Below are 14,710 nucleotides of genomic sequence, written 5' to 3' on the forward strand. Positions count from 1 at the left end.
CGTCGTTAATGACAAGGTGGTTGTCTGACCGAGACGATCAAAACCCTGTGATCGTCGATCGAAACTTGAACTCCGATAGTGGCAGCAGTAGACAATAGTGGTAGACGACGGCGTCGCCGCCGGCAGTAGATGGCCATCGCCGGCAGCAGTGGATGTAGTGACAGAGGCACCAAAAAAATTTTCCTCAAAAGAACCTAACTCTAGATACCATGTTGAATATAATGAAAAAATATATATGAGATTAATCTTCCTTGTGTTGAATATACACATAGGATCCTCTATTTATAATAGAAGAAATATAGACTAAGCATAAAATACAAATAAGAAATAATAACAAACTAACTAAAGATAAAAGATAAATATAAAACAAATAAAATATATCTAACAGGGTCAATCCCCTCTCATCTGAGGTATTATCGCTTTGGAGTATGTGTTTCATCACGGTTTTGTGTTTAAAAAGCGTCTCTTCCAACGAATTTACAAAAGACCCTATGATGCTTTAGTCAGTAAAAGAGTTTAGATCTTTTTAGTAAGAGATGTATGGGTGTGTATTTTTTGGTGAAATATAATATATATTTATAGGATTTTTAGATTTTATGAATTTTGTTGTGAAAACTGATCATATAAAAAATATCAAATAATATAAATAAATATAACAATTTATCTTATATATATATATATATATATATATAACGAAATAATAAAAAAATATAATATCTTACCTAATTTACGAAATATTTTATAAATATATAATATTAAAAAATATCATGACATAATTAAACTTGTCAATATAAATATTTATACCAACTAATATATCTCATATTTTAACCACTTTAAATAAGTAAGCTGAATGACTTTAGACCACGTCTTAAGCTTATATATTTGTTCATACTTCTTCTATAATATAATGTAATATTGTATTAAGTATTATCGAAATAAAGAACTAAATAATCGCGTAAAAGATGAGTTATTTACATTGAAGTATATATATATATATATATATATATATATATATAATCGTATATATTATGAATGGAGGTACTTTTATTTACATTAATTTTTTCCTAATCTATAATGAAATTTAGGACGACTGATATTAAATATAGTATATCAGTTATTAATATTTTAGTTACTTTTTAAGCAATTTAGATTTAGAAAAGTTTAAGGTGAATTTATTAGGTAAAAATTGGACAGAGAACTATGATAAATATAATGTATTTTTACAGGATCGAAATACATCCGTTACAGGTCTTCACTAAAAACACGTCCTGCTTATCCTCTTTTCTCTCGTCAATCCAAGACTTTACAAAAACTTCTTCAAGTTTAGTTTACTTTATATTATTTCATAGCTTATTTATATATTCTACTTGAAACCCAATCATAACGAAAAACATGGGATGATAACAGTAATTTTCTTCTCCAGTTATTATCATATTCAAACGTTGTATTAAAAAAGTGAGCGTTGTGATAGAATTAAAAAGGTTGTTCCGACAAGGCATATTTATGTTGACAAGATGGAGGGTCCAAATTGCACTATGATCATTACTTCCATTACTCTGGCAATGGGACCCAAATCATGTATTTTTCATCAAACATAATTTCATTAACATAATTTAAACTCATTTTAAAGACTAAAACTACAATCCCTTTGGCCTCGATACAAAAAGTTGAACCAATAATTGAAATTAGTTCCAACAAAACATGATTTTCTCTCCAACTTCCATGTTCCAAAGTTCTCTCAAGTTGGATTAGTTGCCATAAAAAAACAAAAGGATAAAGGTTAATTATGGTCCTCAGAATGGAACACAAAGTCCTTGTGTTTTGGACATCTTTTAAAGCTTTCATGTGCAAGACACCCAATTAGCCTTCCATGTTGAAAGAACGTGAGATCTCAGGTGGACAGAGAAGAACCAGTGCATTGAAATGATTGATGATAGTCACTTCTTAGATTTTTTTTTCTTTCTTTAAGACAATTTTGTCATGAATTTAGATTATTCATCACCAACTGCACTAACTAACATATATTTATGAGTTTATATCGTTCCTATGGTTAATATATATATATATATATATATATATATATATATATATATATATATATATATATATATATATATCATCAAGTAATTAATATGATATGGTGATTTATTAGTTATATTAAAAATGATATTATACATATTTTTTTACATTTGATATTATTTTTTTTATTTATTTTAAATATAAGATTTTTTAATATTTTACTTCTATATTATATGTTAAATGAATATAAAAGTGTATCATCTTATCATTATTCTAATTTATACATTAAAAATATTTTACAGTAGTAATAATATATATAAAATAATGTTACACTTATATCTTATGTTAAGAGTGTATAAACCTTTGTAACTTTTTAACATTTATAATAACGTTTCTTTTAGGGTATAAGATTTATTTTGATGAATTTCTCCGGGGAAAATAAAATATACTAACTCAAATTAAAAATAAATAAAGGAAGTTAGAGAAATTTATAAAATAACTTATATAAATTAATTTTCTAATTTTATCTTTTCTTGTTATTTTTTCTCCTCGAAGAAGTTTATGAAAAAGTTCACCGGTCCATAATGTAATCTCTGTCGAACCATTAAGAAATTTAGTGCAATATAAGTGAAAGAGGACTCAGCAGAGAGCTTTAAACTTTTGTATATTTGGACTGAAGAAGGACTTCTATAAGAAAAATAAAATAAAAAAAATTCACCATAAACTAAAATTAATTTGTAAAAAGACTCTTATATCTCTATATCTTCGCTTAAGTTAATTTAAGTTTAGAAATAAATTCGTTTCATTTATTTTCTCAAGGAAAGATTAAGTCTCAGCTAAGCTTTTCTATTTTTTTTATTATTGTAATATATATGAATGACAAACATAATCATGTATGTAAGTATTTACTATAAATAATTGATATTAGATCAGATACGAGTATAATGGATACAGATATTATATTATTTGTACCCACATTTATGTAAAAGTAAATGCTTAATTTATATTTTATTAAATTTAATTTAATTAAAATTAATTTATAATTTATATTTAATTTATATTATATTATATCTTATATATTTTTTAATTTTATTTAAATTTTGTTTTAAAAATTTATAAAATATATTTTTTAAAATATTTACATATATTAACGGATACTCACTTGTTTTAAAATACTCTATAAATATTTTTAAACAAATATTCGAGCAAACAACGAATTACAGACAAATTTTTTGTTGCGAAACGAATAGCAAATAGAGATTATCCGTTCTCCACCCAACCATTGCAATCCTTGTAACATATAAGGCCTCTGTTTGAGCTTTTATGTTTGCTTTTATTTTCTTTTGTTGCACCTTTACTGTGCCCTTTATTCGGCTTATTGTTGGTAATAAGTATAATAATCTTAAATTGATAGTACAAATAGTGATATATTTTATTTGTTCAAAGAATTTTGATTCATTTACGAATTAAATTTAATTCTTGAGAAACCTCTTATGTTCTTACTCTTGAATTTCATAATTTAAAGTGATAAAATTTTCCAACTTATCTATTCTCATTGAACTATGACCTTGTTCTCATCTCTTACTTTAATTCCACTTTTCTATTTTTTGAAAACTTAGATTGTTTGGTTGATGTTGAAATGGATCCAATCTAAGGGAGAACTTCATTGATAAGGAGTGAATGAAAAGTTTTTCACACAATCAACACATGTATAGAGTGAAACACCAGGGAGGGTGTACAATCTCAAAAAATCATAATCTGTGTACAAAAAAGATTCCATATAAGTTAATGAAATTGCTCATGCAGACAAATGGACAAAATGAAAAGGTAAAAATGTGATTCTTTATCCTTCCTCTTTTCAATATTCCACAGATTGAATGAAAATGTTAAACTAATCCTCCACAATAAGTGGCACAACTAATTAGATTACAATGATATTACATGTGGATTGGTACAAAATTTTGATACATAATCTCCACAAAATCTAGTGGCACATGTAAGTGAGTTGTATTTATGGAATTGGGTGCAGATTTGGGAGTAACTAATTCAGAGTGAAACAGACATTTTCCATCTCAATTAACCAGCAAAATGGTACCAACCCCCTTGTGTAGAATAAAATATTTATGATATTCAAGCAAAAATGTCTTCAGCAATAAATGATTCTTCCACAGTAGTATCAATATGGCTTTCTGAAGGTACCTGAAGTGACTCGTAGTTTAGTTGTCTGGAAGCTTCATACAAAGCTATGCCAACACTTACAGACAGATTCAAACATCTGACATAAGTCTCAACCATGGGGATTTTGATAGTCCCTCCACCAAATGGTTCAGTTTTGCAGTCTAACAAGGCTTCAGGAGGCAGGCCACTTGTTTCAGAACCAAACAAAAGATAGTCACCTTTTCTGTAGGAAAACTCCTGTAGAGTGAGAAGGAACCACAATTATAGGCATGTTTACAGTTTTCTTATATTGCTTTATGGATGTTTAGTTACACACTACTTTCAATACATGATAAGTAATCTTTGCTTCATGAGATGTCCAATAAAAGAAAAGAAAAGAAAACTGATGGACAATAATGTCGAAGGCTCCTGGCTAATGCCTATGCAAATACTAAACACCCAAAGAAAAAGAAAAGAAAAGAAAAAACTGGATTTGATAGGTTTTAAAATACAGATCAATATAATCCTATAAAATTTATAGATTACCTATACTTGTTTAAGAACTTTGCTAGTATTCCTCCACTAAAAGTTAATTCCCTCTTGGATTTAGACTAATTGTAAGATTGACAATTTATTTGAAATTATATTTAGACTTTAGCTATTAAGAACTTGACTGTATTTTGATGTATTATCATGAATTCGTTTAAACCTATAGTTAGTGTATTTTATAAATCAGTTTAGACGTGTAAAATAAAAGAAAAAAAAAATCTTTCTAAAGCGGACCAATTTAAATAGGACTGGATTATGGTTTTACATTTTGAATAAAATAGCTTATATTAACAGAAAACTGATTAGAAGTTTAGAATGGATCAGTTGGCTTTTCAGTTAAAATCAATCTAATATGAGAATACCCCCTGGTTTCTACCAAACCCCAAATGATCCACTCTCAAAAACCACGTCATAGGTAAGTGAGAAAGTCATAATCAAGACCTGGTTCCACTTGACAATTGTACCCCAGATTAATTTAATCCGGGAAGCAAATGTTGAGTCAGATCACACACTTGACAGATTTTGGAAAACTTAGAATACTGCATACAAAGAGCTTTACATTTACTTCATCTGGACGTAATGCTCAATTCTTTCTTCTTTTTTTTATAGGGGGGGGGGGGGGGGATGGTTGGAAGAACGCTTCATTCTAACATGCTCTAACATAGCAAAATACCCTCACCAATAGCTTCAGGATACAGTGTAGATTTATTTATAACTAAAACTTGATTACATGTCATTATCAGTCTTCACCGACATTCAGTATCTCCTCATAAATGGTAATACCATGATTCTGTTCCCATGTTTCCTATTAGTTGTAGACAATGTAGAGTAAGAAGGTTGCTATGGGGATTCCAAATTTGTATTTTGTGAGTTTCCATGACTTGAGATCTAAAACAGAGAAAAATAGTTCTAAGGGGCTTGAAAGACCCTTCTCAGTTCTATTATTTATATAGATAAAAATCTGATACAATAGATAGATGGAAGATGAAGAGATTGTCCTAGACTGCTAGGAACAATCATTATAGATAACCCAACACACAACTACCTACTTTAGGCCCTGCTCTACTAATCATAGGTAGACTTAATAATTATTGTAACACTCCCCCTCAAGCTGGAGCATACAAATTGTATGTACCAAGCTTGGAACAAATAAACTCAATCCGAGGTCCCCTTAACGACTTAGTCAACACATCTGCGAGTTGGTCATTTGATCCAACAAACTCAGTACATATTTCTTTTGACAATAATTTTTCCCGAACAAAATGACAATCAATTTCTATATGTTTGGTTCTCTCGTGAAACACTGGATTTGATGCAATGTGAAGAGCAGCTTGGTTATCACAATACATCTTCATACTTTGGATGCCACAGAAGTTAAGCTCTTGAAGGAACTGCTTCACCCATATAAGTTCACATGTTAATGAAGCCATTGCCCTATCAGCTGTTGATCGAGCCACTACATTTTGTTTCTTATTTTTCCATGAGATAATGTTTCCTCCAAGGAAAACACAATATCCAGTAGTAGATTGTCTATCAATAGGAGAACCTGCCCAATCAGCATCACAATATCCTGATACCTGAAGGCTTCCTTTTTCTTCATATAACAGCCCTTGCCCGGGAGCCTTTTTCACATACCTTAGAATGCGAATGATAGCATTCCAATGGCCAACACATGGAGCTTGCATAAACTGACTAACCACTCCAACTACAAAAGATAGATCCGGCCTTGTAATAGTGAGATAGATTAGTTTTCCAACTAGCCTCCTATATCTCTCCGGGTCGGAGAATAATTCACCTTCTGTTGTTAATTTTTGATTTGGATCCATAGGGCTATCAACCGGTCTACAATCAATCATGCCTGTTTCTTGCAAAATATCCAGAGCATACTTCCTTTGGGAGATTACAACTCCATCTTTTGACTGAGCTACTTCAATGCCTAGGAAGTATTTGAGGCTCCCAAGATCCTTGGTTTGGAAATGTCTACACAAGTACTCCTTCAATTGAGATATTCCAGCAGTATCATTTCCTGTAATAACTATATCATCAACATATACTATCAAGTAAACACATTTCCCAGGAGACGAATGATAATAAAAGACTGAATGATCTGCTTCACTGCGTTTTAGTCCAAATTTTTGAACAATGGAGCTAAACTTTCCAAACCAAGCACGTGGTGATTGCTTGAACCCATATAGAGATTGGTTCAATTTACAAACCATACCAGACTCCCCCTGAGCAACAAACCCTGGAGGTTGCTCCATATAAACTTCTTCCTCAAGATCACCATGGAGAAAGGCATTTTTGATATCCAACTGATGAAGTGGCCAATGACGAATGGCTGCCATTGCAAAGAACAATCGAATGGTAGTCATCTTTGCCACGGGAGAAAAGGTGTCACAATAATCAAGACCATAAACCTGAGTGTACCCTTTTGCAACCAGCCGGGCTTTGAGCATATCAATTTCACCATTAGGGCCGACTTTAATTGCATATACCCATCGACAACCAACAGCCTTTTTGCCCGGGGGAAGTGGCACAAGCTCCCAAGTATGACTGTGGTCAAGAGCCTGCATTTCTTCAATCATGGCTTGTCGCCATCCAGGATGATCAAGTGCTTCTTTCACATTTTTAGGAATAACCACAGGAGATACTGAGGATAAAAGGGAATAAAAGGAGGGCGACACTCTGTGATAACTAAGAAAATTATAAATGGGATGAGGGTTTCGAGTGGAACAAGTACCTTTTCTGAGAGCAATGGGCCAACCAGAATCATCTTCACCAGGAGGCGTGACAGGAGATGGTAACGGAGAAGAATCTAAAGGAGGAGATCCACCATTGTCTGGAAGAGGATTACTCACCGGGGTACTATGTCGAAGGATATCAGTATGTGGAGAGGAAGGTTCGGGAGGACCTTGGGCATGACTTGGATTGACTGAGGCATTGGAGATATTAGACTCAACCACTGGAAGAGGAAGGAACTGGTGGAGGATATGAACATCTTGAACAGAGGGAGAGAAGAAAGGTGTTTGTTCAAAGAAGGTAACATTAGCAGACATGTAGTACTTTTTGGTTTCAGGAGAGTAACACCGGTACCCTTTTTGAAGCCGAGAATAGCCCAAAAAGACACATTTGATCGCACGAGCAGAGAGCTTGTCGAGCCCCGGAGACATGTCATGAACAAAACAAACACAACCAAAGACTCGAGGAGAGGTGTGAAAGAGAGGATCATTGGGAAAGAGAATGGAGAAAGGGACTTTATTATTGAGAGAGGAGGAAGGCATCCTATTAATAAGAAAACATGCAGTTAAGATGGCATCCCCCCAATGATGAACAGGAATATTAGCACCAAGCAAAAGGGTACGAGCCGTTTCAACCAAGTGTCTATTTTTTCTTTCGGCTATACCATTTTGCTGGGGTGTATGAGGACAAGTGGACTGATGCAAAATACCATGGGAGCTAAGAAGTGAAGAAAAAGTTGATGAGAAATACTCTTTAGCATTATCACTTCTTAAGACTTTAATTACGTGACCAAATTGGTTCTTGATTTCATTCAAAAAAGATGTGAAAATGGGTAACAATTCAGAGCGATCTTTCATTAGATAAACCCAAGTACATCTAGAATACTCATCAATAAAAGTAACAAAATACCTAAAACCAAAAGAAGAGACGCGACTAGGTCCCCAGACATCAGAATGAATAATAGAGAAACTAGAAGTACACATTGATTGAGACCTTTTAGGAAAGACAGATCTAACATGTTTTCCTAGTTGACATGACTCACATTCTAAAGTCTGAAGACCACTAAGTTTAGGACACATCTTTTTTAACTTTGACAAGTGAGGATGGCCAAACCGATCATGTAACACTTTAGGGGGAAGAGCTACAACACAAGATACCCGTAGACGAGATCCAAAATGGTATAAACCTCCAGCTTCATATCCTTCTCCAATTTGTCTCCCCGAGCCACGCTCCTGTATAACAAAAGATTTTGAATCGAAAGTTATTGAACAAGGTAACATTTTGGTTAACTGACTTAGGGAAATTAAATTGAATGGACAGTTAGGGACAAAAAGAACAGATTTCAGAGTTAGAGAGGGAGACAGGGAGACTTGACCGACTCCCTTTGAACAAGTTTTAGAGCCATTTGCAAGGGTAATGAAATGGGGTTTTTCTTGGAGGGAAAGGGTTGAGAACAATGAGGTATTACCAGAAATGTGATCAGAAGCACCCGAGTCAATTACCCATGAATTTAGACCTTCCATGGATTGAGAAATGCAAGCTGTGGACGTACTTGGGGACTGAGATGATTGCGCCAAACGGTTAGACTTTAATCGCAGATACTCTTGATACTCTTCCTCAGTGAACTTGGAGTTGGAAGTGGAAGTTTCAGCCTTAGAGATATTGGCGGTTTTTGAAGGAAAGCCATGCAAGTAGTAGCAGTTTTCTTGGGTGTGACCCACTCTCTTACAGTAAGAGCATTGTGGACGTCCTCGACCTCCACGTCCTCCTCCTCTAGTGCCACGTCCTCCTCTTCCTCGCGTGGCAACCATGACAGATGGTTCCATTGTTTCATGAGCTTCCTGAGACTGAGACACCGGAACACGAAGAAGACGTGTGGTCAAGGCTTCCAAGGAAGGGACCTCATGACTTGTCAGAAGTTGATCTCTGATGTGATTCAAATCTGGATGCAAAGCACGGAGGATCATCACCATATAATACTTGTCAAGCTTCTTTTTGATATCTTCTGAAGATTCCACTTCCAAGAACATTCTCAATTCTTCCACAGCTGCTTGGGCTTCAGTCATGAAGGAGACCATATCATGGTCTGTCATTTTGAGACAGGCGAGCTTGTTTGCGGTATCATAGAGACGTTGAATATCATTAGCATAAATGCTTTGAGCTTTCTTCCAAAAAGTGTAACATGTCTTGAACGCTCTCAGAGATATCAAAAGCCGTGGTTCCACAGATTGCCACAATAGGGCACACAATTGGAAATCAGCTTGTTTCCATTGTTCAGCTTTGTCAGAAGGAACTTGGCTCCCATCCTGCTCAAGGTGGTCATAATGTCCTTGACCAAGGAACCACATTTCCACAGCAGCAGACCAACACAGATAATTCTTTCCATTTAGCTTTTCGGAAGTGATTGAGGGACTTCCAGAGAAAGAAAGAGCACTTCCAGACGCCATTCTTTGATAAAAACAGGAAAAGGAACCAGAAAAACCGTGAAGAACCAGAAAACCCTAGAGGGTTTCTTAGGGTTTTCTTAAAGGGGAGCTTCTGGACACACCAAAGTAAGATTTTGAGGGTCAGAACGGACAGAGGAGCAGAGGGCGACAGCTATGGAGGTGGCGCGGCGACTTTCCGGTGAGCAGAGGGCGGCGCGTGGACAGCACGCGCCTGTTCGCAGCGCACAAAGAGGCTGCGCGTGGCGGAGCGTGGAGGAGAATCAGGCGAACCCACCGGTGGGGTTGGCTATCGCGTGAAGAGGCGAACTAGATTCAGTGGTCGCCGGACGGAACAGTGACGGCGGACGGCGGCGGACGGCGGCGGACGGCGGTGGACAGCAGCGGACAGATGCGAGATGGTGGACAACCAAGTTGAAGAACTTCAGACTGCAGTTGACAGCTGCAGATAGTGGCGAGACAGCCGCGGACAACGGCGAACGGCACCGGACAGGTGCAAACAGCAGTGACAGTGCTGGTGGACAACCAGGACAGAAACCAGAGCAGGATGAACCTGCTCTGATACCAACTTGAGATCTAAAACAGAGAAAAATAGTTCTAAAGGGCTTGAAAGACCCTTCTCAGTTCTATTATTTATATAGATAAAAATCTGATACAATAGATAGATGGAAGATGAAGAGATTGTCCTAGACTGCTAGGAACAATCATTATAGATAACCCAACACACAGCTACCTACTTTAGGTCCTGCTCTACTAATCATAGGTAGACTTAATAATTATTCTAACACCATGCTCTATATAGAGAAACTACTGAGGATTGAAAACAAAATCATCAACTTTTATTTAAAGATAAAAGAAGAATTTCATTATAAGATGACCTTCGGAGATGTAATGGCATTACAAACATCAAGCATCAACAGGATAAATGCTGTAATTAAAGGAACTATGCTATAGTGGGCAACTCACAGAATGAATTTGAGTTCCCCTCTTTGTAAAAGCTAGCAACCGCTTTTCACCCTCCTGTGCCAAACGATGGAAACATGTCACATGTGGAGTCAAAGGAGATGATGATATATTGAATTTATCTGAACGGTAATCACCTGTTGCCTAAAATAATCACGAAAATCTGCCCAAGAATCATGAACCTTAACAACCACATATCTGCATTAAATGTTAATAATGGAAAACAAACAAAAAGCAGCAAAGCAATTATGTCAATTTCATAGCAGTTTTTATTTTCATTTTGAACAAAACAATATTAGATCAGTTAAAACTACTAGATGCGTTATACTAGAACAGCAACACACTTCACCCCATAAAAAACAAAGCTTTAGAAGACTTAAAATCCAGAGTCAGGCATTCATAATAAAAAATGATAGACAATTACATACTACCCTGTATGGTAGAAGTGTTGGTCTAGTATTGGAGAGATGCAAGTGAGGGAAAAAAATCAAAATTCAATAAGCATATATCCACGGATACGGCCAGTAATCCAATCCAGCTCGCTTTAGCTTAGTATCATCCACCTGAAATCCTAATGGCTGAATGCAGAGCCTATCATTAGTATTTTGCAACACAAAAATAGATAACAATCTTGTCATCAAATATAAAAAATATTCAGATATAGAGAGTAAAATTCACCCCAACTAAGTGTAATCCAACATTTGATGCTGCACATGTTCTAGCAATGCACCCTGTGTTTCCTGGAATCTACCAAGGACAAAATAAATCCCAGAACATCTTTCAGTAATTAAAACTATAATTTAATTCTAACTCTAAGCTAAATCAAGGGTTATCGAGGCCAATTTTAATATTTAGAGCTTTAATTTCCTTACTTCTTTAAAGTGATTTGAATTATAATATCTTTCAATTTAAATTGCAAAACTCTTGTACCAGTCCAACAATAACCATTTTGTTTTTTCATCATCATTATCATTTTGAAGTTAATATCTATCCATTTCCTTATTACAATATTCTCAACAAAATATATTATTGAAAAATTACGTGAATGATCACAGATCAGTTATATGCAAATGCATAGTTAGATCATTATTTTCTTAATTCTTTTGATATGAGCAATTGTCGGGGGAATTAGCAGGAAATTGTCATAAACCAGTCTCTCTTGTAATATATAGGCAGTGTTGTTAGGATACAAGAGAAAATATGCATAAAAAATATCAGTATTATTGAATCAGATGTTGCTTAAAGTTAGGAAAAATCTTTCTTGGGAGGAGTTTCACCTCTGTATGAACTTACACACCATCTGATTCAATCATACTGATACTTTTATGCATTTTTTCTCTTATATCCTAACTTTAACCACCATCTATCCAACAAAATAACTGTTTAGCAGATAGTTATTCCCATACAAAATATCCGCAGTATTGAAATTATCCAAAACTGATTAACAAAGATAATATAGCGATGCTTCCTCTCCTAGAAGAAGTGTTTTCTCATGCCTAAGTATAAGCCAGATTAGCTAGCCTAACCTCCCTCATATGCTACCACCACTTTTGTAATGCATTCTCATTGTAACTCAACCTAGGTAATGATGAAAGGGATGCATACTCCGTCCCAATTACTCCAAAGGCCGGGAACTTGCACCTCATAGAATTATAGGTCTGAATCTTTGGTCTAGCAGTCTCAGGTTGATGGTCTCATGTAGTATAGACATAGTCTTGGAACCATGGGTTCTATCAGATGCACGGACAGGTTTGACAAATAAAATTTTATTCAAATAAAAAAAAGTAAAACTAATCTCTTAGAACTCGAAAATTATTTAATTAGTACTACAACAGAGTACTAATCAAGGGAGGTTGAACTTGGATTTGCACCCACCCAAATGTAATCTGCTTGTAATTCTAACTTTGAGAACATAAAGTATATCTCAACTTGTAAGTTGTTTTTCTAAGGTTAAACTAAGAAGGTTATTGAACATTGAGAAACCATTGACAACATAAATGATAGTCAAACTAACGTATACAAGCCAAGGACAATTCTTACCTAATAAGTTGATTTTGTAAGGTTGAGTTAAGTTGAAACTCAGATTCTAAGATGATATCAAAGTTTATGTTAACAAGTATTGTTAAGTCTATTGATTATCCGGTATTGGGAACAATCAAACCGCCCATATATTTCTAGTCCTGATATTTCATGTCTGAGATGTCTAATCTTTAACACCATGGTGTTTGATCGACTCGAGGCCAAACTAAAGAATGTCTCACTTATAAGTTTCGTAAGGTTGACTTAAAGTTCACATCCAAATTCTAAGGATTGAGTAATGACTTCAATTCAATAATCTGCATGACATTATGTTTATTGTTGAAGCTTCATCTCTTCCATTCTGCAATCTCTTCTTCGTGCAAAATGGATTGACCGATTAACAAGCCAATAATACCAGCAAAGGTTGCTTCATAACAAAACCAACTTGCATAAACAGCTACAGGTAAATATCAGCTTTAATTTTATTTAATTTTTATAAGTTTTGGGACTAACTCAATGCTTCAGTAAGTACCGTACTAAAAATTTCAAAAACTAACAAAAAGAAAAAGTTACACAAGAAGCAAACAAATAACAGTAATTTGAGTAAAAAGAAAACTAGTTGAAGGGAATGCTGTTGTTACCTGAGGTGACACGAGCACAACCTGAAGAAACTTGGAACATGATGCTTCACTGACAGCCTCTCCAACGCCGCGAGGCAAAGCACCTTCCTTGGTTACGATCTTAGTTGACCCATCTGTAACACAAGAACAAAATCAACTTTGGAATAAGAAAAAGCAAATTACCCACAAATAAAAATAGCGAAAGAGTGAGAAATGTGAAATTACTGAGAGAGCAATGGGGGGAGAAGCGACATGAGGAAGAAGTGAGAAAAGGTTTGAAGTGAAAGAAAGTGAATTGACAAAAGGGAGAGAATTTAGATGATGGAAAGTGAAATGGGGTTGGAATGTTAAGGGATTTTAGGGCAGTGATTTCCATTCTTCACTTCCCCTTTTCTTCTTTCTCCTCTATCCGTTGGAGACTAAGCATTCGAAATCAAATGTATAGTTTTGTTCTTTAGGGAAAAAGAGTATTCATGTTTTTTAAAATTAAAAATCAACAGTGCACTTAGACACTCTTTAAAATATAATAAAAACAATATAAATTCATATAACACATTTTTTAAAAGTAACAATATATTTTTTATAATTAATAATAAATTTTTAACAGATTTTTCTTATTGTGTTTTTATAATTAATAATTTTAGATATTAAAATATTATTTATTTTTTAATAAAGGAATTTTGTTAAGTTAATTATAATTTTTTTGTTAAATTTAATATTTATTGATTATTTTTAATGAGTCAGTGTTGTCAAAAAGTATTATAAATTGATAATTTAGTGAATTAACTCAACTCGGCTCACTTATTAGCAAGTAAAAAAATATTAAATTCAGTCTATCCTATCACGAGTTAGTGGGTTAAATAAGTTGACTTAGTGTTTCGCTTAATTACAAAGTTTTTTTTAATTAAAAAAATGTCAATTTTTTCCAATTCAAATCTAAATAAATTTTAATTTAAAATGATGCTAAACTTTAGAGATAATTCAAAATCAAAATATAATACAATCCAAAATCATCTTTAAACTCCAAATACAATCCAAAAGCAAGCAAAAAAGCAAAACAAATAAGTATCTAACATTGATAAAAAAATTTATCATTTATCCATTTATAAGATTAGAGTCTTGAATGGATAACTCGACAATATTTTTCTCTCTCGAAGCATTTCTTCTTCATCCCTATCCACAATACAATAAAGATATATA

General features: G+C 34.0%; 1 protein-coding gene across 1 annotated transcript; it reads right to left on the reverse strand.

Moving 5' to 3' along the window:
* Nucleotides 1-3,839: 3,839 nt before the first annotated feature.
* LOC108333199 (uncharacterized) lies at nucleotides 3,840-13,947 on the reverse strand. Its single transcript, XM_017568572.2, has 7 exons — nucleotides 13,736-13,947; nucleotides 13,532-13,644; nucleotides 11,550-11,618; nucleotides 11,391-11,449; nucleotides 11,009-11,069; nucleotides 10,875-10,928; nucleotides 3,840-4,434 (listed from the first exon to the last, which is right to left on the reverse strand). The coding sequence occupies exons 1-7, from the start codon at nucleotides 13,884-13,886 to the stop codon at nucleotides 4,150-4,152; spliced, it is 792 nt and encodes a 263-aa protein (XP_017424061.1). The 5' UTR covers nucleotides 13,887-13,947; the 3' UTR covers nucleotides 3,840-4,149.
* Nucleotides 13,948-14,710: the final 763 nt, after the last annotated feature.

This window comes from Vigna angularis, chromosome 11, assembly GCF_016808095.1.
Source record: "Vigna angularis cultivar LongXiaoDou No.4 chromosome 11, ASM1680809v1, whole genome shotgun sequence".
Classification (NCBI taxonomy): Eukaryota; Viridiplantae; Streptophyta; class Magnoliopsida; order Fabales; family Fabaceae; genus Vigna; species Vigna angularis.

Excerpts from the sequence above, each read along its gene's own strand:
- LOC108333199 (XM_017568572.2), bottom strand. The coding sequence starts at position 13,886 with ATGGAAATCACTGCCCTAAAATCCCTTAACATTCCAACCCCATTTCAC. Across the intron at positions 11,619-13,531 it reads TTGTGCTCGTGTCACCTCAG|ATTCCAGGAAACACAGGGTG; the intron begins GTAACAACAGCA and ends TGTCCTTGGTAG. Across the intron at positions 4,435-10,874 it reads GGGGAACTCAAATTCATTCT|GAGTTTTCCTACAGAAAAGG; the intron begins GTGAGTTGCCCA and ends CTCACTCTACAG.